Genomic DNA, 24,808 nt, shown 5'->3' with positions numbered 1-24,808 from the left:
GCACGGCGCGACGGCCAATGGCGGCGCTGCGGTGCGGGAGCCGGGGAGGGCGGCGCGGGGCGGGGGGGGCTGTGCCGCGGAGCGTGTGCGGCGCCGCGGGGCCGGGGCCGCTGCGTGTGCGGGGAGAGACCCTCGTGGGGGGGGTGGGTGGGGGGAAAGACGGATCCCGGCCCAGAGCGGCGGCCGGCGGCGGCGGGAGGAGCCGGCGCTGCGGTGCGGAGGAAGGAAGCGAGCGAGCGCGGGGCCGCTGTGCGTGCAGCCGGTGGTTACGGCTCTCGGTGCGAATTGGGGCTTTTTCGCCGCCGCCGCCTGACAGTTGTTTGTCGCCGCCGTTTTCTGTGGAGCGGGGGAAAGCGAGCGATCTCCAGCGACCGGGAGGCGTGATTGGAAGCGAGAAATAATTAACTGGAGGAGGAAGAGGAGGCGGAGGAGGAGGACGGGGGTGGAGGAAGACGAAGGAGGAAGGCACCGCGCGCAGAGCCGAGCCCAGCGGAGCGGCGGGACGCGGCAACTTCGGCCCCGGCGCAGCAGCCGGAGCGCTGCCCGCAGCGGCGGCCGCCTCAGCCCGTGCCCGCTGTGCGCGAGGGAGCGCCGCGCCGCCGGACATGTCGGAGCACAAGGCCAGCGAGCCCAAGTTGTCGACGACCGACAGGGTGGTGAAAGGTGGGTGTTGCGCTGCGCTGCGCCGCGGGCGGCCCGCCCTGGGAGGCGGCGGGGCGGGTACCGGCCGGAGAGCGGCTCGGCCGAGGGCTTTGCGGCTCCCCTCGCCTCCTGCCCGGCGCTCCATTGCAGCATTTCCCCCCCTCCTTCCCCCGCCCCGCTCCCCGCTTTCCCTCTCCGCCTTGAAGGCGCTGCGCGGGGCTCGCCTCGGAGAGACGGGGAGCCCCGGCCCCCTCCCCCGCCAGCCGCTCCCCCGGACGTCCTCCCCCGCTCCCTGGCTCTCTCCGGGTCTCCGCGTCCCCTTCTCCCTACCCACGGCCCCGCTGCGACTGAGGCTCCCTTCCCCTGCACGGCCGCCCGCCCCCGCGGCACTGGGGATCCCGGCAGCCGGGGGATGAGGGCAGCAGGGCCGTGCCGTGCTCCGGGGCGCCGGGCGAAGCGGCCGAGGAGGCTTCCTCCTCCGCCGCCGGCACCGCCTCGGACGCGGGGCTCGGCCTGCTGGGGTGTGAAGTCGGGCGGCGGGCGCACCGCGGCCGGCTGTGTATGTGTGTGTGTGTGTGTGTGTGTGTGCGTGCGTGCGCAGATGTGCAGGGGGCTCCGCACCCCCACGCCGCGGCTCCATGATTGCGCTCAGCCCGAGGTGTGCGTGCGCCGTGAGCCGCAGCGTATAAACACAGCCCGTTTGGATTAACAACACTGCAGTGGACCAAGGTCGTATTTACCGGGGTAGCGCCCGGTTTGCGCGGTCCATGTGCGTTGCTCGGGGTGCGGTACGCTCGGTAGCGTTTTTCTGCCGTGATGCCCGCCTCGCCTGGCGCGCTGGGATGCGGCGCATCCACCCGGCACACGGAGCCGGTGTTGGGAGCCCGGAGCCGGGGGCTGCGCGCATCCTTGCAGAGCCCGGGGAGTGGAGCGGAGCCGTACGCGCTGCCGTACTGGCGTGAGTGGGTGCCAGAACCGCACGATTAACGTGCGGACTATTTAGGAAAGCAAATGACTGTTGTTATTTTGCGTTTGTGTTTATACATACTCGTCTTCTCAAGCCTCCCCATCGTTCCTCCCCCCCCCCCTTCTCCTCCTTCGTTTTGTTTTTTTTTTTTTTTTTTAACGTCCTTTTTCCCCCGGATGAAATTGCAGCTCTTCGGATGTTGTAAAAAATGCAATTCCAAGCTCAATAAGATATTTTTTGGAAGTGGCTTAGGAATTTATCTTCTCCTATCTGGAATGTTTGCAGATGAAGTATGCGGTCTGTGCTGTCACACTACCAGTAGGCTTTAGAAGCCTGAAACAGTGATGTTGAGCTGATGCTTATCTTTGCGAGGTCCAGCGATGGCTGTTGTGTTGGGAAGCCTTCATTGCCGTCATGGGATGGCTGTTTTTCGTTTTTCTCCTTTTAAAATCCTGACGTGTGACCAAACGTCTTGATCTCATGTGTGACAGAACTCCCTTGGACTCAAGCAGATGCTCATATAAATAAGAACTGCAGGGTTGGAACCATTATTTCTGTATTGACACAACCCTTGGTAGCTTCAGTGGTAGGTTTCCATTTTTTACGTGTGCCAATAAGTTTGTCGTATCTCAAGGAACCATTTTCTTAGCAAACTTAGTATGTATGATTAGATAAAATTTTATAACGCAGTTAGAAATCAAATTTGTTAAACTGAGGAAGTACTGGGCAAAGCGTCTGTGCTGCTTAGGTGTCTCTTCATCTCAACTCCAAGTGCTGTCCTAGGTCCCAACATTTGTTACATGTTTACTTGTTCTGTTACATAGTTAAATCCTTCTAAGGCCTTAAAATAGCACCTGAGGGGAGTAGCGCACAGTAAACTGGTCCTTTGTAGGATTATTCTTTGTATAGATCCTTCACTCTGCCTTCCTACAGACTGTAAGGAAATCCAGAAAGAAAACAATTGGTGGTGATAATGGAGATAGGGAAAAAGTTGCCTTGTTTTTTTGTGGGGTGTGATTTGTGTCTTCCTGAGATGAGCAATTGAAGAAAGCTTGCAAGGCTTAAATGAATTAAAAGGAAAAAAAAAAAAGGCAACAACACCTTGTAAGCACCTGTGTCTATTAGTGGAGAGCCCTGATGTTCCTCAAGGCAAGCCAGGTACTCTGATGGTATTAAGAGAATTATGAAAGGAATTGTGAAAAGTGAAAACAACTTGGGCTTTTTCCTTTAAAGTTTAAATATTGAAGCTGTGTTTGGAAAAGAAATGTTTGTAGCATATGGATGTAGGCTCTAGATTAAGCTATTCTCTGCCAGTGTTTGTGTGCTGGTGGTTTTTTTTTTTGTTTTTCCTGTGTGTGTGTGTAGAACCTTTCAGTTTGCTGGCACGTGACCAAAGATGCCAGTTGAGATCTGGCTCATGGAAGTCATGGCTAGGCACTGCTATCAGTGATGGGGTGGGTTTGGGGAGGTGACAGTTCCAGCAGCTCCGTGCGGTTTGCTTATGGCTGCATGCTGCCTCTGAGGTGGGCTGTTGTGGGCTTTTCTCTTGCACTCAAAGGAGTCACGCAGACAGAGAAGTGGGGTATTTCTGTAGGTGAGAACTTCATCTCATGCTCATTTTGCATTGCTTATTGAATCTTCTGAACTGCGCTCAAACTGATATAAATAAAAAATGCTATTGGGAGAAGGGAAGAATGGCTCTGGAGCCCCAAATGCTAAAAAAGTGTTGGTCTTCTCCTACCTCTGTGATGCAACTGGTATAAAATTACGTTCAACAGTTGGAGTGAAATTTTCAGATATGGAATGGTTGGGCAGCGGGTGATGTAAGGAAGAAATTCAAGTCTGTGTAATGTTAAATTTCCAGGAGCAAATTAATTCTTGGTAGAGCTGACAAAATTAGATTATTTGGAGTTAAAGGAAAGGAATCCACAGCATGCATTTGCAGTAGTACTTCTTTGATATACTTTTGTATTCTCCCTAGCATAGTACGTATGTTTTGATGCAAATTAGGCACATCATCTTTAATCATTGGATTTTTTTTTGATCTTGTAGAGGAGCAATGCTTTGAGAGGCAAGTAAGGTAACCTGTACATTCAAAGGTTGTCGGGATCAAGGCTCAGGATGCCATAATGTTGCAGCAAACGCTGACTCAACGTGTTTACAGATAGACATTCCATTCTTTCTTGTTAGATGTATGATGCAGCCTTCGCCCAGACTGAGCTGTTCATAAGTTCTTGCTTTCTTTCAGAACTGAGAAAGCTCCTCCTTACCCATAGTGCTTTTAAGTCCCGAGACTCACCAGCCAAAGCATGGGCTTGGTTGCTCTTGTGAAGGTGGGAATACCTGTCCAGGAAAAGCTGGACTGGGAGTACTAGCTCATTCCTCATGGGTCACTGAACAGCTGTCTGATGTCAACAGCTTGTGGTCACTACTGACATTAGCAGGATTTGAACCCACCAACCTGGAGGGAGAAGCCGTGTATCAGATTACTTGACCTCCTCAAAATATTCAGTGTTGCATTACCACCTTCTAGAAATACTGCTCTAAAGCAGAGTAATCCTAAATAAAAACTTTGAAAGTGAGCTGTAATGGTCATACAAAGAAATGAAAGCAATATTTTTGGAAATCTCGCTGTTAGCTAGGCACAGTAGTTGTTTGGATTCTTGCATGCATGTCAGATGACTGTGTACTTTTTGAGAATTGGTTGATTTTCTTGTTTGAAAGAAAGTGGAGTTTTAGTGGAATCTCAGCTCTTCAGATGATCTGCTGCCATGACTCTTGATCCTTGGTGTTGGCAATCTCATGTTGTGCATTGTGTGCAGATGTTCGCAGTTACATCAGCAATTAATGACACTCAAAAAAGTAGGCACCGGTCTCTTCTGTCTCTGAATTTCCAACTGTCTAATGTTCAGGCTGTCAGTTGTTTGTAATATAATATGAATGTCAGTCCCAATCAATGTTAGCCATCAGTGTTAACTTCAGATTCAGATGAAAGGTAAAACTGGTGTTTATTGCTGTCAATAATGGGAGTTAGCCGTGAAGTTTAAAGTTTCCATTAGTCCAGGGAGACTCGTACGTACCCTGCTAGGGCTCGTGCTTCAAACTGACCTTCAGTGAGCCAGAACAGGTGTACTACGGAAGCCTGCCTCTCTCTTTCTGTAAAATGTAATGTTTTCCAGCTTGGATGTTTTGTGCAAGCGCTGGCTTGTCCTTATGTGTTAATTCTGCATGATGACCTCACTGTCAGTAGCATTGGTAAATATGGTATGCCTTTTGGTTTAAATTTAAGTATGAGGAAATCTATGGCAAGGGACGATCCTACTTGGATATTACAACTGTCTAATGACAGTAGATGAAATGGTTTTGTGCCTCTCCAGTGAGAATGCTGAAGTTCAATATCCCTCAGATCTTCACGAGGGAGAGGAAGGATTTGCTTTGTAGCTGTTTCTATTTTTGTTTTAATTAATTAAATTTATCCTTGTAATACTTGAGAAGGCACTCATGCTCTGAGGGAGCCTGCATCTGGATTTAAGGGATGCTATCAGATGGAGAATCTGCCTGCAGTTCTGTCAGAAAGGTACTTAGGTTGCTCTCAAACTAATGCCTTCTATTAATTTCCATGGAAACGACAACAGATGCAAAAAGCACAATACCAGTGTTTGGTAGAGCATGTTCTCAGCTACAAAGTGCTATTTTTCAACGTAGTCACTGCCATTAGCAAATTCATGCACACAAGCTGATGGAGGCATTCTTAATTTTGTGTTGTCACAGCTGTGCATGGCCATCCGGAATGTGGCTTGTCTTTTGTGTTACTGTCACCACTGCTGAAATGCACCATCCGCTGCTTCACTGTGCTCATATCCACTGTTTGGTCTCCATCGACGTTCAGCAAATGTCGATGAATGCCTTTTTCTCCACACGAAGGAGTTCAGTGACACACCTTTGCTTCATAAGTGCTTCTGTGTCAGGTGCCGTTTTGTCAGGCTGCCCCTCTGCTACCATCTGTCACACAGCAACAAACTGTAATGAAATATTGGTGGGAAGGTTCAACATCTACTTCTGTGTTACCAACATGTACCTCCTGACATCATGGGCCAACATAATAAAATGGGAGGCATTACTTTTGGAGCAGCCCGCATAGCATGGCTACAGCAGAAGAGTTTCTGCTCCTTACTATTTTCCTTCAATGAAAGAATGGCTTTGCTAGCTTTGTAGTTGAAGATCCCCTGGTATCTTCATGAAGCAAGCCATAGGAGGGGCAGTTGAGAACAGAGCACAAGTGAATTTGCTTGCTTAGGGCTCGAGTTAGGATAACTTAGAAGGGAAATTGAGGCTGGCTTGTTGTTTTCTTATGTCTGACTGCTATGTTCTTGTATCTCATGGTCAGAACTCAGTTAATACTTCTAAAAACCAATGGCTTCTGTCAGTTGGATGTTGCCTAGGTATTGCAGTCTTGTGTTTCTTGCACTTTGTAAACTTGTGCCTGAGTGACTAATGACTGCACTTGTTTTAAAGGATTGGGAATGCAGTAAGGAGAAATTTAAACAAAAGCTAAGTACAGTGCTTGACAGTTATGCTTGTGTAATTAAGCTGGTGATTTATTTTGATTTGTGAACTCAGTTTACCTCTTACTCATTAAGATAGTTTTGTAAATAAGACCTTTAGTTAAACAAGCCTTTTACTGCACAGCCTTAGAGAAAAACCATGCGTGTACTGAAGGATGCTTTTCTTAGGCAGTTGATATTGCATTGGTGCGAGATTCTTCTCATGATGTAGACTGATATGAGGTGAGATGAGAGAAAATAACTGCCTTATTTGTGTGTTTAAAATCCTTTTCTGCTTTTGAATTGCACACTGGCTAAAGCTTTCTGCTGTTTCATGCTTTTCTTGTCTGGGTCTTGCGAGAGAACTAGTGTTTTTGATACCACTGGTGCTAGTGAGAAACTTGAAAGAGGAGTTCATGCTGGGTGTTATCAGCCTTTAACTTCAGTGGAAAATATGAACCAATGGAGGTAATTTTCCATAGGGGAATGTTGTACAGAGCAGTTGTTTCCTCTTTGCTGTCAATTCCCAGTTTCAGCAGTATCTACATCCATTACATGCATCTCACTTAGAGATGATAGGTGCTACATGGTTATTCTTGCTTTTCTTTGTAGATTGTGGCAAGGAGATTAAAAAAAAAAAAAAAGGAAAGTATTAAGTTGTATAGTCAAATCTGTTTTACATTTCAGGTAGTCCCATGATTGCTAGAACTCTCAGAATTCTTCCCACCAGATAGTTCTTGAGGAAATTTCTGCCAAAAGACACTTGGAGTAGTGTTAATAAAGTAAGCTTTTTGCTTACTTCTTATAGCTTTTCTTTTCCAAACTCATAGTCCTTCTTCAGTTTCTTCTGTTTTGCTGAGTACCTTCTACTTGAAGTACAGGAGTAAAAAATTTAGGTAGTCTGTTTGGTATGGATATTGGTTCATTTAAGGCTTCCTAGCGATGTTGATACGCACCATGTTGTGGGGGATAGTTCCTTCTTTACTACTTGAAAGAATATGGAGAGAAGTACTCCCTTAACGGTACTGTAAGATACAAAGATACTGTTTTACTCTTTTTATTTTCTTAAGAATGTGCCATAAAAGAACCCACAAGTTTCTGAAGTAACAGCCACTTCAAATCATCTTCATGAAGAGGTGCCTTCTTACATCCTTTTATATGTGGTTTCAGGAGTAAATGCGAGTTGGTGTTGTGCATTACTTTTTCAGCTGAGTGCTTAAATCATTTCCTGTTCTGATAACTGGTCATTTACCTTGACTTTCCCCCAGGAAAGATCTTTCTATGGCTTCTGAGTCAATAATGGTGAAATGTATCATCCCAAGTCTAAAAATCACTTCAGTGTGTGTGCAGCCTCATTTGTGTAAGCCTGTGGTTCACTGAGGGGCTCTGCCACTCAGCTTGGAGATTGCAGTGTGTTAGTGCTGGAGTGCCCCAGCTATGTTCTTGTTTAACTGTTGGATGGAGGAAGAGATAGAAGACCAGATGTAGAGAAGCAGAGACAGTAAATGCTATGATGGTAAAATTTGCTGCTTATAAAAATCCAAGTACTCATTCCTACCTCACTTGTTCTCCCCACCAGAAAGCTGATACTGTTGAAATGACACCTCCAGATCTGCACCTCTTTGACAGTCATTTACATGCATTACAAACTGACTGTCTATTTTTATAATCAAGGTTAGGCATGTTAACATTGGCACCACCAGTGTACGAGGAGAATGTGACCACCTTATTCAAGATTTAATTGCACCAACACAATTTCTGACTGATACCATTTGTACTTGGAACTGGAGAGGAGAAAGAGTGGAGTGGAAAGGCATCAGAGGTTAATTCCTGGGTGTTTGTGAGTGTGGTGTCCACATTGCACGTGTTTGTTGGTGTTTTTTCCTTTTTATATTGCATTTCATGAAGCTTTTGAAAACACTGCTGACTATCTAACACTTAAACTTCTTTCTACTTAGAAATACAACTGTGCTGTACTGAAGTTCTACTGCATCTTCCTTTTAGATTTCAGTCTCTTTTAATACTTTCTTCCTTTTAAGAGTCAGTAAGCTTTCTCTTCTTGTTGATGTTTCTTTCCTGCGTTTCTTCCAACCTTTCTGACTAAGCATGTTGAGCAGCCTAAGTGCTGCCTGCTAGCAGTCATCGTGTTGCATGTACTTAGCGTAAGAGGTTCACCAAACACAACCTGTTTCCTTTGACTATGCATCTATAGGCATCTGTAGGTGCCCGGGGAAGCATGTGAGAACAGGGGAAGTATGTTATGACTCTTCCTCTGACTTGTGTTGTAATTCTGCAGCCAACTGCTGACTCTGTGGCTTTCTTTTCAGCCAGTAGCTCCACTGTCAGTGTGCTGCTCAAGCTCTCCCCAACTTGTCACAGAAGGATGTCTATATTTTGCAGTTCAGCTGCTGCTTGCGGGTTGCCTAGCAGTAACACTGAAAACTCGCAGCATGACTGTTAGTTTTAACTTGTAGCTTGCAAAGAGCTCTGAGAGCTAGCATAGATGGCGGTAGTTTTGGTTAATGTAGGAAAAGAGTGAGTATAAACGCTCATGCTTTGTTGTCTGTGCAACCAGGCTCAGAAGTTAATTAGCACAGGAAGGTAATATTTAATGAAGGTAGTAACACTTGCCTGAAAAAAACTGAAGTTCACCATGGGTGAGTGAACTTTAAAGCCTCCACCTTAAAAACTAAGCATGGGAGGTTTAGAACTTAGTATAGATTATGCAAAATATCTGTGCCAGAGAAAGAATAAGAAATGCTGCTGAAAATGTGATTGCTCTGAATCTTAGCAGTAGTAATAGCTATATTCCCATCTCTCAGATATGCAGATGTGAATGAATAAAATAATTCAAGTTTCCGTTTTCTGGTTTTCCAAATTGAGAAGTTTTTAAATGGGATAAAATGCACACTGGTGGAAAGAGGTATTGGTGTAAAACTGCTATTATTTTCCACCACATTCCTTTTCCTCCATGCCATCTTTTAAATGCGTGCATCTTAGTAATGTTGTTGCAGCATATTGACCTCAGCCAGTATATCTTCCTTGAGTTGTGCTCGTTCTTGCCCAGTGTAGAACTGATGGACTGGAGGGAAAGAAGATTACAAATCTGACTAGACAATCAAGCTAAAAACCTAAAGCAAGGTTACCTGATTGTGCTGGTTAAATTCTCAACAACAAAATCAGAATAACTAACCTCCTGCAGAGCAAACTGTGCTGTAATGTTTTCTCTGATATTTGCCAGTTACACAGAAATATCAGGCCTGAACAGCACCGCCACAAGAAAGGAAGTGCGCTTTGACCTTGCGATTAGAATGGTGAAAATAACATGTGTTAATAATGGGTTATGCAGATGTGATGTTGCAGACAGTGTTTAACACTCACTCTGGGCATTGTTCAATAGGCTTAATTAATAGAATCCCAACTACAGTTTTTTTTAACCTAATTTAGTGTGACTAGGGTTTAACTTCTAATTTAAGCATTTGTGAGTGTCTTTGTGAAGGTGGGTTATGCAATTTTTTTTTTCCTTGCTGATAGTGACAGCCAAGTAATTGTGTGGCCGGATAAAAGCCCAGTTCCCCAATTGTTCATGTTTTGGAGTACCCATCATTTGAAAAGAAATCGTTAATGGTCTAGATAAACGGCTCAGGGAGAGAAAAAGAGGCTCAGCCTGTCATCTTCTTTTTGCTTTTCTTGTTCATGAGCTTTTTATCTTTCTTTACTGTGGCTGTATGTTGGGTATACAGCATGTGTGATTGTGTGGTTTTCTTTCTGAAGCATTTGGAATTCTTCTGGAATTATTTCCTAAAGTGGGAAACCTGGTAAAATAAACGTTCATTTTTTTATTATAACTAAGGACAAAGCAGCACAAGAGCTTGTGCTTTCTGGTTTACAGTCCTCTGTGGGCGATATTGAAGGGGAAGGCATGTGGCTAGAGAGAAATATGGTGGTGTATTTTCTCTACAAATGACATAGAATTGCATGAAATAGTGATTTTTGGAGTTCTGCAGAGAACTATAGGCTTGCGTGCTTTGCCCTGGCTTTTTCTCCATCTGACAAAGAATAATGCTCCAGTTGAGAGAGAGATCTCAAATTCTTTCTGCATCTGTGTTTTTTTTTGCTTTCCTACTTTCGCCTTCCTTTGCATGTGTGCTTACATCTTTATGGAAAATGTGATTTTGTTCATACACAGTGACACAGTTAAGAAAACAAATAAAAGCTTCTAGATGGTGAAACCTGCCCTCTTGGTGGCCTCAGAGAAAAGTTGTTTCATCGTCTACTTTGGACTTGAGATATTGTTCTACTCAGCAAAGTTCTTTTTAACAACAAATTTGGAACTGCTTGGCTGATTCTGCTTTTATTACTGCATAGAACGAATCTGATAATTTAATACGTTTCACTTACCGTCATTTATTTCAAGGAGTTTAAAATAATGGACAATTTGAATGGACGGCCATTCAAAGAAAAATCCCTTCCTGTTCCCCCCAGAAGAAACAAAACAATATCCACAAACAAAATTAAAACATCAAATGCAGCAATTTAAATAATTTTTTTAGTCCTTTTTCCACAATGTTTGCCAAGTTTCAGTTTGATGTTGATTACAATGGTCATACTGTGTTACATTCTTTGAAAAAGTGCAACTGGTCATTAGCTACAATGACATGAACAGCTGTAGTATTTTATGATAACAGCTGGGAAGCTAGTTCTCTTCAAAAACTTGAGTGTCCCTTTCATGCCTTTTTAAAGTGAGAAACCAAGATTTTTGTATTTGTTCCCTAATTTATGCTAAGAATTTCATAATAGGCAATGGTGGCAATTAGGTATCAAAATATCATGTTTGTGACTTGGAATGTTTTCCCTTGTGGGACCTGTTTTGTAATCTGCTGAAATCTGCAGGAGTTGGAATCTTTTCATTAACTTGAGTAAACTGTGAATCAAGTAGTCATCCTGTGACTTACAGTTTTGGCTTTCCTTTTAAGGAGGTGATTTCTATCTGTTTTAAACTGCTTTGCTATATCTGATCTTAAGTGGCTTAGGACGGGGCAGCATTATCTCTTATTTTCACAGTGAGCAAAGTGTACTCCTACTTTGCAATGCTGTCTTTTAGCAAGTGAATAGGGACTTATGTATGTACTTGTATGTATGGAGCTGTTCTTTCCCAGTAATAGTTTGCTGTTTTATTGCTTAGTCTTCAGAAATTTAAATCTAAAATGTTTCCCATACATGGATGTACTTCGGTGCTTTTTATCACTGAAAAAATCATGCAGACACCATTCTCATATATAAAGGCTTTTTGCCTATGTGCTGCTCACTTAAAAATACTTTTTCTTTAACAAATGTACCTGGATTGCCTTAAATAAAAGGCAGTCTGCTTTAACTCAGTTACTGGTCTAACAGAGTAAGTCTTTAATATTAAAATCACACAGGTAGTAGATGTACATAGGAGATGTGTGTCATCTTTGAGTCATAGAATCATTAAGGTTGGAAGAAACCACTAAGATCATTTAGTGCTGTTATCAGCCCATCACCTGCAGTTCTGTTGCACAGAAATAAGTGCACTGGGGTGGGGGAAGGTGGAAGCAGAGTGCTGGTGGCTGGAGTAAGGAGACCCAAGGGCATAGCAAGGTGGTGTTGGACATACAGCTGGGGGATGTGGAAGAAGAAATGCAGAGCACAGTGGGAGAGGGCAGTATCCTCAGGGCAGCAAAGAGTTACTCAAGGAATCTTAGCTTGTTGATAATGGAAAGCACAGAGCTGTTTTAGGAGTGCTTTGCCTAATGAGTTATTTTGGAACAGGTGAATATCTTAGCGTTTTAGAGGTGTTTGTGTGCAGTGGGGCAGGAAGTTGGGCATTAGCCACGAGGGAGCCTGACTTTATCAACAAGCAGAGAGCTGGTGAGGCCACCTGGTGAAAGTTCTAGTTACTCATATACTTTGTGGGTGGATTTAGATTATCAGTGTATAATCTCTATAGTTTTTATCTTGGGAAACTTTTCTTAAGAAGTGCTTGCTGTCCATACACTGTTAGTAGTAGAGTGGAAAGTGAACCTTCTGAGTGTACTAGAAGAAGTTACTTCTGGTAGAAAAGAAAGAACAGAAACTCCAAAAAGACCAACCAAACAACAACGACAACAACAAAAAAAAAACACAAAAAAATCCACAAAAACCCACAAAAAGGGGAAGAAAAACCAACCAACCAAACAACACTGCAAAACAGAAACATCAACAAAAACAACTCCCATTTTGCAACAAATAGGGATGAGCTTTTATTAATTTCTGCTGAGATGTCAGCTTTAGCTTCTGGGCAGTCTTCTTTCTACCTTAGCAGGTGTGAATATGTGGAGTTTTATGGTCATTTGTCCTTCTGTTTACTTACTCCAGTAGTGTAATAACATATCCTTAGTTTTTATGAGTTATGTATTGAAGTCACCTTGTCTCTCAAGACTAAAAGGTATGAGCTCGGACAGCTTCAGTTGCAGAATGGCAGAGGCTGTAAGGGCCCTTTGGAGATTTCTAGTCGGACCTCTGTTCAAGCACATAGCCCTGCTTGTCCACTACCATGTCTAGGTGGTTTTTGAATATCCCTAAGGAGATGCCACAACCTCTTTGGGCAACTTGTGCTGGTTTAAAAAAAAAAAAAAAAAAAAAAAAAGCCCTTTCTGATGTTGAGACAGACCCTCCTAGGATTCATTTTCATAGAATCACAGAATCACAAGGTTGGAAAGGACCTACTGGATCATCAAGTCGTATCATCCTCCATTGCTACCGCAAGCACTAAACCATATCTCATAGCTCCTCATCCAGACACCTCTTGAACGCTGCCAGGGATGGTGACTCCACCACCTCCCTGGGCAGCCATTCCAGTGCCTGACCACGCTCTGAGAGAAAAAGTTTTTCCTTATGTCTAATCTAAACCTCCCCTGGTACAACTTGTGGCCATTTCCTCAGGTCCTGTTTGTTGCCTGGGAGAAGAGGCCAAACCTCTCTTCAGGAAGTTGTAGATTGCAATGAGGTCTCCCCTGAGCCTCCTCTTCTCCAGACTAAACAACCCCAGCTTCCTCAGTCACTCCCCGTAAGACCCCATTGTGCTCCAGACCCCTCACCAGTTTTCTTGCCCTTCTCTGGATACATTCCAGGACCTCAATGTCTTTCCTGTAGTGAGGGGCCCAAAACTGGACACAGTACTCGAGGTGCAGCCTCACCAGTGCTGGGGGATGATCACCTCCCTGCTCCTGCTGGCCACACTATTTCTAATGCAGGCCAGGATGCCGTTGGCCCTCTTGGTCACCTGGGCACACTGTCGGCTCATGTTCAGCCGAGCATCAACCAACACCCCCAGGTCCCTTTCCTTTTCTCAGCCATCCAGCCACTCATCCCCAAGCTTATAGCTCTGCATGGGGTTCTTATGGCCAAAGTGCAGGACCTGGCACTTGGCCTTGTGGAACCTCATCCCATACACCTCAGCCCAGTGATCCAGCTTATCTAGATCCCTCTGAAGGGCCTCGCTACCCTTAGGCACATCAACAGTATCTCCCAGCTTGGTGTCACCTGCAAACTTACTGAGGGTACACTCAATCCCTTCATCTAGGTCATCAAGAAAGATATTAAGATGAGCCCCAGTACTGACCCCTGGGGGACACCATTTGTAAGGGATTGCCAGCTAGACTTAGCTTCATTAACCACTACCCGCTGGGAACTGGCCCACTAGCCAGTTCCTTACCCAAAGAGGGGTATACCTCTCCAGGCCACAGGCAGTCAGTTTCCCCAGGAGAATACTGTGTTACTGTGCATTTCTGAGAAAGAGCCTGGCTCTGTGGCTGTCTATGTGTCTTCCCTTCAGATATTTGCGCATGTGAGTAAGATTTACACTCTTCCCCCCCCTCCCTCCGAGCCTTTTCTCTGGGCTACAGTCCCAGGTCTCTCAGCCTTTTCTCTGTTGAGAAGTGCTCCAGTTGCTTAGTCATCTCAGTGCTCCTTTCTTCCGCTGGACTGTCTCCAGCTGCTCGATCTGCCTTGCACCAGGGAACCCAGGACTGGACGCACTATGTCAGAACTGGGCTATTTGACTCATAGTTTGGTTTTGAAATGTCAAAGTGGGCAATTCTTTGTGTGAAATTGAAGTGCAAATACTAGTGAATTTGTACATATTATAGAACTTGTGCATTAGGGAATTGCATCTCCTTATACTTTCTAACAAGTTACTTCTGCTTCTCTAGAGCTCTGAATCTCAGATGGTACCTGTCTCACTTGTAAATACCCTTTGTTTACCACTCAGAAGATATCACAAGGTGAGGGACAACACTCATTAGTGGAAGAGTGAACTGTAAGCAACTTTTCATACAGTGTTGACTTCATTTTTTATCCTGTTTTCATGGACAGTACTTCATGGTAGGATATTTTTTGTTAATCTTAGAAGTACTTCCAGGTAGAAGGTTTCTCTGCAGATCTCTTTTTGGTTGCTATGGTTTCTGAATGTGTATTAGTCTTTTTTTTCTTGGCTTTGACGGAATTGAAGTAGATGGAGTTCCTATAGGTACTCTTGAAGAATTTGCTAAGAGCCTCCTGGGCTGCATTAGGAGGAATGCTTCCAGGAGGTCAAGGCAAGAGGGCTTTGTCCTCTTCTAGGCACTGGTAAAGCCATGTCTGCAGTGCTGTGTCCTGGTCTGGGCTGTTCAGTATGAAAGAAATATGGACATATCGAAGCGAATCCAAAGAAAGGCCACAAAAATGATGAAGGGCTGGAGCATCTCTCATATGAAGAGAGACTGAGATAACTGGGGTTATTGAGCCTGGAGAAGGGAAAGCTCAGGGGGAGCTTGTCAATATGTACAAATACCTGATGGGGAAAAAATGAAGAAGAAGCATTGTGGGTTTTCTCAGTAGTGTCTGGTGACAGGACAAGAGGGAATGGGCGCCCTGAAAATTAGAGAATCTGAATTGGAACCAAAAAAAAAGTTTTTATAATATTATGAGGGATATCAGACATAGAAACAAATTGACTGGAGAGGTTGTAGAGTCTCCATCCTTGGTGATATTAAAAGCTGTCTGGATGTGGTCCTGGATCATCCCTTTCAGGTGGCTCTGCTTGAACAGTGAGTTAAATACGATGATGTCTAGAGGTACCTTCCAACCTAAATGATTCTGTGATTGTCTTTCACTAAATTCTTTAAAATGGCTGATTAAAATGCTGTATATCAATTTGCAGGCCTTTTGACAAATCATAAGAGTAGAGACCTTTCTTCCTGCAAAAAAGAATGGCCGTATCTGCTTAGGAGATATTTTACAGGAAGAATGCCTTGTGTGATTGTGAGGATCCACCATAAAAATACTTATAGTGTATATGTTGTTGCTATTTAAAAATATACAATTTCCCAAGGCTTCATATATTGACACATCCATATGTAGATGGTAGTGTTGTTGGAAAACATTGGCATAGTTCGCTCTTGATGAGTTTCCGATTTTTCTGAGCATGTACAGCCCCAGAGTTTGTTATAACTTGAAAGCAGGGACAGAAAATATGGACAGCTATAAGAAAAATGTGGAAAATCTATGTGAATATTTCATAGTCATTACAAAGGATTCTGACATCATCAGAAAACTTCCTTCTAGTAACTAGAAAATAGACCTATCTTTTGCTAGTTCCTGCTTTATGTGATCATTTCACAGTAGCATGAAGATTAAAACTGAGGTTAATGACAGTTTTTAAAGCTTTGAAATTTATAGTAATAAAGACTTCATCTTTCAGCTTGGAAGTTGTTTTCCAAAAAAAAAAAAAAAAAGTAAAATCAAACATTTGATAAGGGAATCTCCTGAATATTGGTGATGTGGAACAAAAAGAAGGAACTGGAAGAGCTTGAATGAATCTGAATTGTGCTGACTCCTTCAGAAAAATTATCGATACTAACCCACTAGAAGTTCTAAGCAATTTCTCTAGATGGAATCACCTTCATGCATAATTAATCTGGATAATGAACTTTTTTTTATAGTGTAAATGTAGCTTCCATGTATTGCTTTGTTGACTAGATGTACTTGAAGAAAACAATGTGCTTCTAGATACTGTAATTTGAAGTGTGAATTGCCTCAGTGCTCATGTAGATCATAATGTATGTAGGTTGCTCTAAAAGTAATGCCTCCTAATTATTTCTGTGGAAAAAAAACAACAGACACAGAAGAGCACAATAACACTATTTGATAGAGCGAATTCTCAGCTACAAAACATTGTTTTTCAACATAATCACCATTGTTAGCTATGTATTTTTGCCAGCAATGAGCAAAAACCCACATGCCAGACTCAAGAAATCTTCCCCAGAGGAAGTGACCCACTGTCACTATCACCACTGCTGAAACACACCACTCATGAGCTCAGTGTGCTCTCATTCGTTGTTTGGTCTCCATAAATGTTCAACAAGCGTTGCTGAATGTCAGTGGGTGCCATTTCTTCCATGTGGAGGAATTCAGTGACACCCCTTTGCTTCATATGCACTTCCGTGTCAGACCCAGTTTGTCAGATTGCTCTCTGCTGCCATTTGTCGCAACAACAAAAGGTAATGGAATGTTGTTGAAAGATTGAACCTCTTCAGCCATACCACCACCATCTGCCTCTGATGTTGTTGGCCAGCATTTAAAAACAAAACACACAGAAGAGGCATTACTTCTGGAGCAGCCATCGTGTAATAAGACCTGGGGCAATGTGCATTGCTATGAAGTAAGTGCATTTACTGTCTTTGCAACTGACAGAACAACTGGAAAAGGACTTGCTAGTTCAACTGATAAATCTTTGGCCTGAGTATTTGTTACAAAAAAAACTTATGTCAAAAGATCCGTTTTCAGGGAGAATTTCTGGTTTGAGGAGAGGGAAGTGGGATGTTAAGAGCTGCCTTGAGGATACTTATGAAGAAAAAGGTGGAGAAAATGTCAGCTTGAACATAAACACTGCAACCTGGAAGGATCTTACTGGCAGCCGGACACGGCAAAAGAACCAAAGAAATGCTTTGAATAGATGTAAATGAAGAGTGAACCAGAAAGCTCAGCAACCTGCAGGTGCTGCTAATAGCATATATGCATTTACCTTTAGCTTCAGTGGAAATTCCAGGAGTGATTCTTCTAGCTATGCTGCAGGGCATTTCTCCTGAATTGCTTTGACAGTTATGCTCTTCTTTGTTCAGGCCCTGCCAAGAAAAGGCTTTTTAGCAAGTGCGCGCCTGTCAGTCACAAATATTTCACCAGAGGAGATTGTTTTTATGGATAACACAAAAAAACTTCTTGAGGGTGATTGTGGCAGAAAAATTATCATATAGATGTTACAGCATTTATTTATGAGGAAAGGCATGTGATACTAGTGTTTGATGAGAATGTGCTGTACCCTGATGCTGTGAGATTTTGAGCAAGATTAAAAGCTAACTTCAACTCTTGCCTTGCTTTATCTGAAGCCATGGAACAAGCTCCCTCGAATAAGTAAATTTATCAGCCATATTAAAAATTCACCAGGGTTTTATAGGGCTTCTAGTTTATTTTATTTTTTCCTGAAGTCTTAATATAAGAAAACTGGGTAAAGGGAAAACCAAAGGTAAACCTTGGTTCCATCATGATTCTCAAAATCAGCAAGGGGTTTGTGTGAGGGCAGTGAGTTTTTCCTGTGCCTTGATACAGGGTCGGAATTTGAACTGCCTCCCTAACTGTTTAGTAGGAAAAAAAAAAATGGCTTTTAAGATGCCAAGTTTTGGCTTGGTTTGAAGAAAATATTCAGTGGCAATAATAGCACTTCCAATGTACAAGCAGTGAAATGAACATGAAGGTTCAGTAAGATCAGATAGCTCTCTCTGGCTAAACAGGTCACAAAATCCTTTCACAACTGTATTTTAGTTGCAGAATGAATCACCTCAGTCTGAATTTGTTAACCTAGTATCATGGATTGTTTTGGTAATAACATTCCTTTCAGGGTGTTCCCTTTGCCTTCCAAGCATCACTCTTCTACAAAAGCTGCTTTTTTTTTTTTTTTTTTTTTTTTTTTTAAATGCTTAATAGTGATTTTCTAAAGAGTAGTCTATAAATATGGGAATACTACATGGTAACCATTTTATTGCAGGAGCCCTTGTTGAAAGACATACATTTTTGCACCTTCTGGACATGCATAATTGTATGTGTTGGGGAGCATCTGCCAAGATTTGTCAGACTTTCTCAGTGAAGGATGAGTCTTCTGGAAATTTCAGTAGGTTGAGGATCTAGGAAAGAGCAGACTGGATTAGTTCTGAAACCCTGTGCTGTGGGAGGCCAGGAAGGAGCAGGCTGAATTTATTGCTGATGCAGTATGCAGCAGTGGTCATAAAGGATATTGCTCAGAGCTGGGGAAAAGTGTAAGTGGAGTTTGAGCTACTTTCCCATTTCTTCTTCACTGCTTGCCACAAGGTCCTTCAGCCTTGTGTTGCTTTGTTTCCATATTAATAAGAATGTAAATTTTTCCTGCAAACCAAGGAGACTTGCTTTTTTTTTTTTTTTTTTTTTTTTTTTATTTTTTAGTTAAAAAGGAAGAAAGTTTTTACTTTTCTTCTTGTTCACCCTGGAACAGACTAATTTAGAACTACGTTATTCAGAACTTTACATGCAAGTAGTTCAAAAGAATACTTTGTTTGATGTGACCTAGTGAGGAGTGCTGAGTACGATAAATGGACTGGAAAGAAGGGTTATTTATTCATGTGCATGTATCTATTGCATTATAAAAGTCTCTGTTGAGTGGGTGGTTTCTCTTGAAAGATGCTGTAAGAAAATGGGTGCCTATAGGTAATGCCACTGTACATGGCAATATTGTAGTACAGTAAAAAGCTGTTACTGATGCTAGCAGCTGTGTCAGACCTGTACTGCTGAACTGGAAATAGTTTGCTACTGAGCTGTAAACACCAGCATATTACTGGTTTGTTTCTGGTAGAAGAGCATCCTCCATCTGTTCGTGTGTGTGCAGTTCTAACTCACTGACATTGTAACAAGAGGAGACGGTGTTCTAACCAGACCCAAACCAGTGAAAGGTGTTAAAAGATGACTTGGTTCTCTTGTCAGCCTTTGACTTTCAATTTAAATGGAGAAATAATGTATGAAGCTGTCTGGCCAGCTAGGTCTTGCAGAGGCAATTGCTTTCATGCATTGTGCTACATCTACATGCACGCTAGACTTTAACCTAAACTCTCGAGAAATTTTTGGCCTTTTTCATCTCAGAAAATACTTGGGTTTCATGCTGCTAAATCCTACTAAAATAAATGAACTTGTTCCTGAGCTAACTCAAACGAATGTTTTTCAATTTCTTAAAAAAAAAAAAAAAAAAAAGAAAAAAAGTAGAAATGTGTATAGCTGTGCACATGAATTACCTTTTTTTCTTTGTATGCAAATTTGGACTTCATGAGAAATAGGATGTTTGCTTGTTTCGGTAATCTAGATGATTGAAACTTATGGTAATTTGGCCTGTCTAGTGTTGTATTCTTCTTCCCTACCAAGAAAATTGTGATGATTGGTATGCATGTTGTCAACTTCTGTAATCAGGGTACTTTAAATATATACAGTGCTGTGATTACCAGATAACTTCTTACATACGCATACTTCAGTATTTTCTGCCTTTCAAGTTTACTTCCTGTTTTGTCACCTACTGTAGTTTTTTTTCTTGCATTTAACCTAAGGTGATTGACAAAACGAATAAAATGAAAACTTCTTGACCTTCCAGCTGATGGTTCACCATGTAAATACTTAACGGGATTATTATCATTTTTAAATATATGGGGGCAACTATGCCTAGTCTGAAGCTTTCTCATAGACCGGACTCCCCCCCTCAAGTGTCTGCTGAAGTTGTCAGATTATGTACAAGGAAGTCTCTGATGAGAGAGTCAAACCTAATAGTAATAGTAATAATCCAGTAAACGGAATTGAGCAGCAGGACAAATCCCCCACTGGAGGGGACTGTGACTGGAAGGCTATCTCAAATGTCTAGGACCAACCTATGAATAAACGCCTGCCTGTATTAGTTTGAGTATATACAAGTGGCAGAGGAATTCCAGTGCAAGACTTGGCACTCTAATACGTCTCCTTTCTGTTGTGTTTTTGATGTAAACTGTTGGTGCCACACTTGACTGAAAAAAAGCTTTGTTTACGGAAGCTACTTAAGCTTCTTGTTTCAGACCCTGACAGTCCATCCAGTGGGAAGTAATAACATAGCCCCAACTATTAAATCTGTAATCTTTCTTTCCTGCTGGGCAAAGTTCACAGAAAACCGTCTGAAACCTGGCTACAAACTCATTTAATTGAATCTCATATTTTAAACTGGGCATATGTTGGATTGAGTCCAGGGCATGAAACTGGAGAGGATTTGATGGCAGTAATAGACGATGTTCTCCTATAACTGGATTGTCAGGCATCTGTTTTCTGCCCTGGGGGAGGCAGTGTGAAAGAATATGCCCACCCAGTGATAGGCAGAAGAAACTTCAGTCTTGGATTGCTCCTTGCTAGGAATGTTTTAGATGTTGTTGGAGCCTGCAGCTTCAAAACGAGGCTGTGTAAGTGGGTTTAGCCCTCTGGCACAAGAGGGCATGGTTTTTGCTAGGCTGAAACTGTGGGAGACAGTTCCTGTTTTTCCACAAGAATTAAGGGTCGCCCTAGACGTTGTGCTCTGCACATCTGTATGAGACACATTTATCCTTGACTTTCCCTCTCCTGCGTAGTCTAGCAATTTTCTTTTAAAAAGCTAGATGCTTTGTAATTCCTACCAAAATGAAGCACTCTTTTTGCTTGCCACTCTTCGTGGAAAGATGAAGAGTTTAGACCTCTGTTTGCAGCTGCTGATCATTGTTGAATTCAGGTCAGGCTTTATGGGAAGAAGGATGATGCAAGAACAAGAAGCAAAGAGAAAATAAGTATTTATAGAAACATGTCATGCCTGCATATGTGGTGATCTAACTTCTATCTTCCTGCAGAACTCAGGAATTCTCTGTTCACCTCTGCCTTCCTTAGTCACCTCGCCCACACCATCTGGTATGGGGTCAGTCTTCCTTAGCAGATTTTTTTTTTTTTTTTCCTTTTTTGTTCGAGTTTTTGGTTTTGTTTTAGGAGTCTGGTCCCTTCCCCCAGTCCTTTTTTGCATGGTGAGGTATATAAAATACCTGAAGGGTGTTTTTTTTTTTTTTTTTTTTTTGTTTTGTTTTAATAAAAAGGAATTGTGGAAGCAAGCACACTAGTTTTCCCAGGAGGAAAGCTCAACAATGTCATGCATCTGTAGCTTCTCTTTTTGTTTTGTTCCTTTCTAGGCCTTGTAAAAGATCCAGCAAGATTTGTCATAAATCACTCCTAATTTCTTGTGCAGAATAAAATCCATTATGTGTATTAATTTTTCTTACAATAAACCTACATACTAAAAACATACGCATTGCAAACATAACTTGGACCATGTAGTAATTGGTTTCTCATTTGCTTCGTCTTCTTGTGAAGTTATTGACTCATGGGATATGTGATGAGGGTTCACCTTAACAGTACAGCCATTGGTTATTTCGATGTTCTTAAGCAATACTATAAAATATATATCTAAAGAACTGTTTCAAATATCTTTCTGCATATCTATCTGTGGAGTACTATTCAGGTTTTCAGATGTTTGTAGGTTTTATTGGGGGGGGGGGCTGCGGGCTGTGCAGAAGTGCTTGAGGGGAGATAATCTACAGAAAAAGGGAAGACAGTGGAAAGTGGCAATGCAATATTTTCTCTGCTAGTTCTCTACTAGTTTATTTTCTTTCAGTTTTCATTTTCAGTCAGGCCATTCAAGACGCAAGGTGGTTATGTTTTTCTGTTTCTGGCTATTCTAATGCAAGTTGGCATTCTCCTTCTGTTGTCTGTGCAAGTTACTAAAAAGAAGAATTGGATCATGTAGCTTCAGTGGGAGTTAACGCGTGTCAATCTCCACAGCAAACTTTCTTTGAAAACACAATTTTTCTGGAGTTTGATGTATGACATTAGACATCAAAGTAAATAACAATGTAAATTATATTTAGCTGTCCTGATACTCTAGCAATATGCAAGCTGTTTGTTTTAGCACACAAAGAAGAAACTCTTCCCTCTCTGGACTCCACAGGTGCTCAGTGGCTTTCCCATGGGCTTGCAGCAAACCAGCAATGTTTATCTCCCAGGTTGCAGCCCAGGGCACTGACCTGCTCCATCAACACTGTGCTGAAAATAGTGCTATCCGGTGCTACCCCTGCAACAGAACAGTTTGGTCTGACACATACTTGCTTTTCTTTGCTTCTGGCCCAAGTTGAAGCACTTATTTTATCCTGTAGGTACATGGTCCTTCTGTTCCCAACTGGGATTCCAGAGCAGAAGCAAGGGTTTACCTTTAAATGTGGATCTGAGTCATTACGAAGGTTGGCCTTTTAAATACACTCACATGCTTTTGTAGTTTCAATAGCAAATCTTTTCCAGAATACTAGTTTCTCTTTTTCCTCATTTTTAAGTGAGATGCTTGTCACTCTTTAATAATGATACTTGAAATACTAAAATGTAAAGTAGTTGAACTGCTCACAAAACGTTACTTAGTCATTTGCAGTATATATCAGGAGTCTGTTGACTTTTTAAAACAACAACCACAACAGCTTTTGTTTTTGATCCTGTTCTGTGATCTAATTTGATCAGAATCCAGACTGTCTCTGGCACGGGGAGGCAGACAGGAAGGGGTGGGAATGTCTCCCTCAGATAGTGGTTCAGGTGTGCAATCACAGCTCCCCAAAGATTTTGCTGTATCTTAAAAACCGTGTGTGCATTATTACTGTTACATCCTGAGACCTTGAGTATGTTCTTAGGCACTCCGCCAAACTGGGAGTATCACAACCTAGGAAACTGGTTAGATTCCAGTATGGTTTGCAGTCCTTGGTAGGTACTTTGGTTCTGTATAGCAGTGACTAGTTAAAAGAAGTACCCTCTGAAAAAAATTTGAGAAAGTTAAGAGTCTTATTTTTTTTCTTCTTAATACATTTTTCCTAAGGCAAAGTGATTATTTTGTAAAATCTGAATCTCTTGTGCTTGTTTTTGTCCCCTTAGAAAACATACATGAACTTCATAGAAGAGCTGTGCACAGAGAATATATTCTCTGCTTCTCTAAGGGGCAGAGCAGTATTACGAATTGAAAGTGCAATCAATTTACAGCATTAGAGAGGACAAGTAATAAATAATTTTTTGTTCTCCCTGGAGGGTGGTGACAACAGCTTAAAAAAATAGTTTTGCATTTCACGCAGAAGTCAAAATTGCTATTTGTAACAGTGTGTACCTTCTGAAAAGAAGGAAGTCAGAGGATTTGTTGGGTCCTTTTGCAGAATGGATTGTTCTGTAGGTGAGAGGTGTTGGCTTACAGGACAAGCATCCGGAGAAGGAACCCTGTTCTTTTTTGTCTTCCACTTTGTCTCTTGCTTTTTTTTTTTTTTTTTTTTTTTTTTTTTCCTCCTTTTTAACTGAATGGTGTTGATTTGTGACATGATTTGAAACACAATGAAAACAAAGTGTGTTGACAGGTTGGCATTCTTTGAGATTTGCTGCCAGAAGGCTTTTGGAAAAACACCTAGTTTTTCCAAAAACTACAAAAACTCAGATCAAATGCCCTACAGGAGACTGCTTTCCTTTTGGTTATTATAATTATTCACCCCTGTTTTATAAGTGTTCTACCTGAGGTGGGCTGTTGTCCTTCAGAGGACATTATAGTGTGCTAAAGTAGAAAACACCTCAGATGGGATTTTCTTTCTCTCTGCACTGCTATAAAGTTATGGTGATTTTGTGCGTAAGTCAGCTTTTCATTTAAGCTTACAGTCAGCTGAAGGGGATATTTATGGATATTTGTCTAAATCACTCCTATAGAGAATTTTGAATATTTTATGGAGAAGCAAATATTTCAAGCCTTAGCTTACTGGATGGGCAATGGGTGGAAACAAACCTTTCTTCAGACTTGTCTAATAAAGTATTTGCTTAATCTGTATGGAGGTTGTTTTGCCTTTCACTCAACTAGCACAGTATTTGATGAGTGCTCTGACGGGTAGTGGTGCAAGAAGCATGGGCCGAGTGGCGTTGTTAGGTAAGTTGGCTTAGGGGCTTTGTTGCAATAAAGCCTTTAAACCTTTTCATGGAAAGATGGCAAGCTTGCAGTCAAATCTTCTCAGGTTATAGGTTTGTTGTTGTTTTTTTTTTTCTGTTTTTTTTTTTCCCCTCCTTACTGACACTGGTTTCCAGTATAGCTAAAGAGCTCCTAGTAACACGTATCACTGGAGCAAGCTGTGCTGCTTCCCATATCGGCAGCCTTCCTGTCTTAGAGTATCAGATAAGCATAACAGTTTATAGAGGACTGAGGAAATTCACTTAAGGACTAGGAAACATTGTTTGCCTTATCTCTGTTAACCTAAACAATTTCTCTAAATGGCTGGTGGTAAATGATCCCAGTTCTATTAAAATAAAGTATTTGATTTAAGATTAGTTTAAGAGGCCGGCGAGGGTGTAGTCATCTGTGATGGCAAGTTTGCAAATAAATCACAAGATCATGTGTGGGTGGTCTCGAGTCAGGCTGATTAACTGTATTATCAGTTTTAAGATTGAATGGAAATACTGTGCCTTCTTTTCCTTAGATCTGTGTTTGTTCTTTAAAGGTTAGTTATTTTTCCAG

General features: G+C 42.1%; 1 protein-coding gene across 3 annotated transcripts in view; it reads left to right on the top strand.

Moving 5' to 3' along the window:
• Positions 1 to 562: 562 nt before the first annotated feature.
• The window catches only part of PPP3CA (protein phosphatase 3 catalytic subunit alpha), a 189,573-nt gene continuing 165,327 nt past the window's right edge, over positions 563 to 24,808 (top strand). For all 3 annotated transcript variants that reach the window (XM_042871137.1, XM_042871136.1, XM_042871135.1), the window contains exon 1: positions 563 to 663. In XM_042871137.1, the coding sequence (XP_042727071.1) occupies positions 606 to 663 (58 nt within the window). In that variant the 5' untranslated portion in view covers positions 563 to 605. The remainder of the gene's footprint in view (positions 664 to 24,808) is intronic.

The sequence above is a fragment of the Lagopus leucura genome, unplaced genomic scaffold (genome assembly GCF_019238085.1).
Source record: "Lagopus leucura isolate 7727_CA_CO unplaced genomic scaffold, USGS_WTPT01 Super-Scaffold_100004, whole genome shotgun sequence".
Lineage (NCBI taxonomy): Eukaryota > Metazoa > Chordata > Aves > Galliformes > Phasianidae > Lagopus > Lagopus leucura.
The sequence above is the reverse complement of the archived record's forward strand: the minus strand, read 5'-3'. Positions and strand labels throughout refer to the sequence as shown.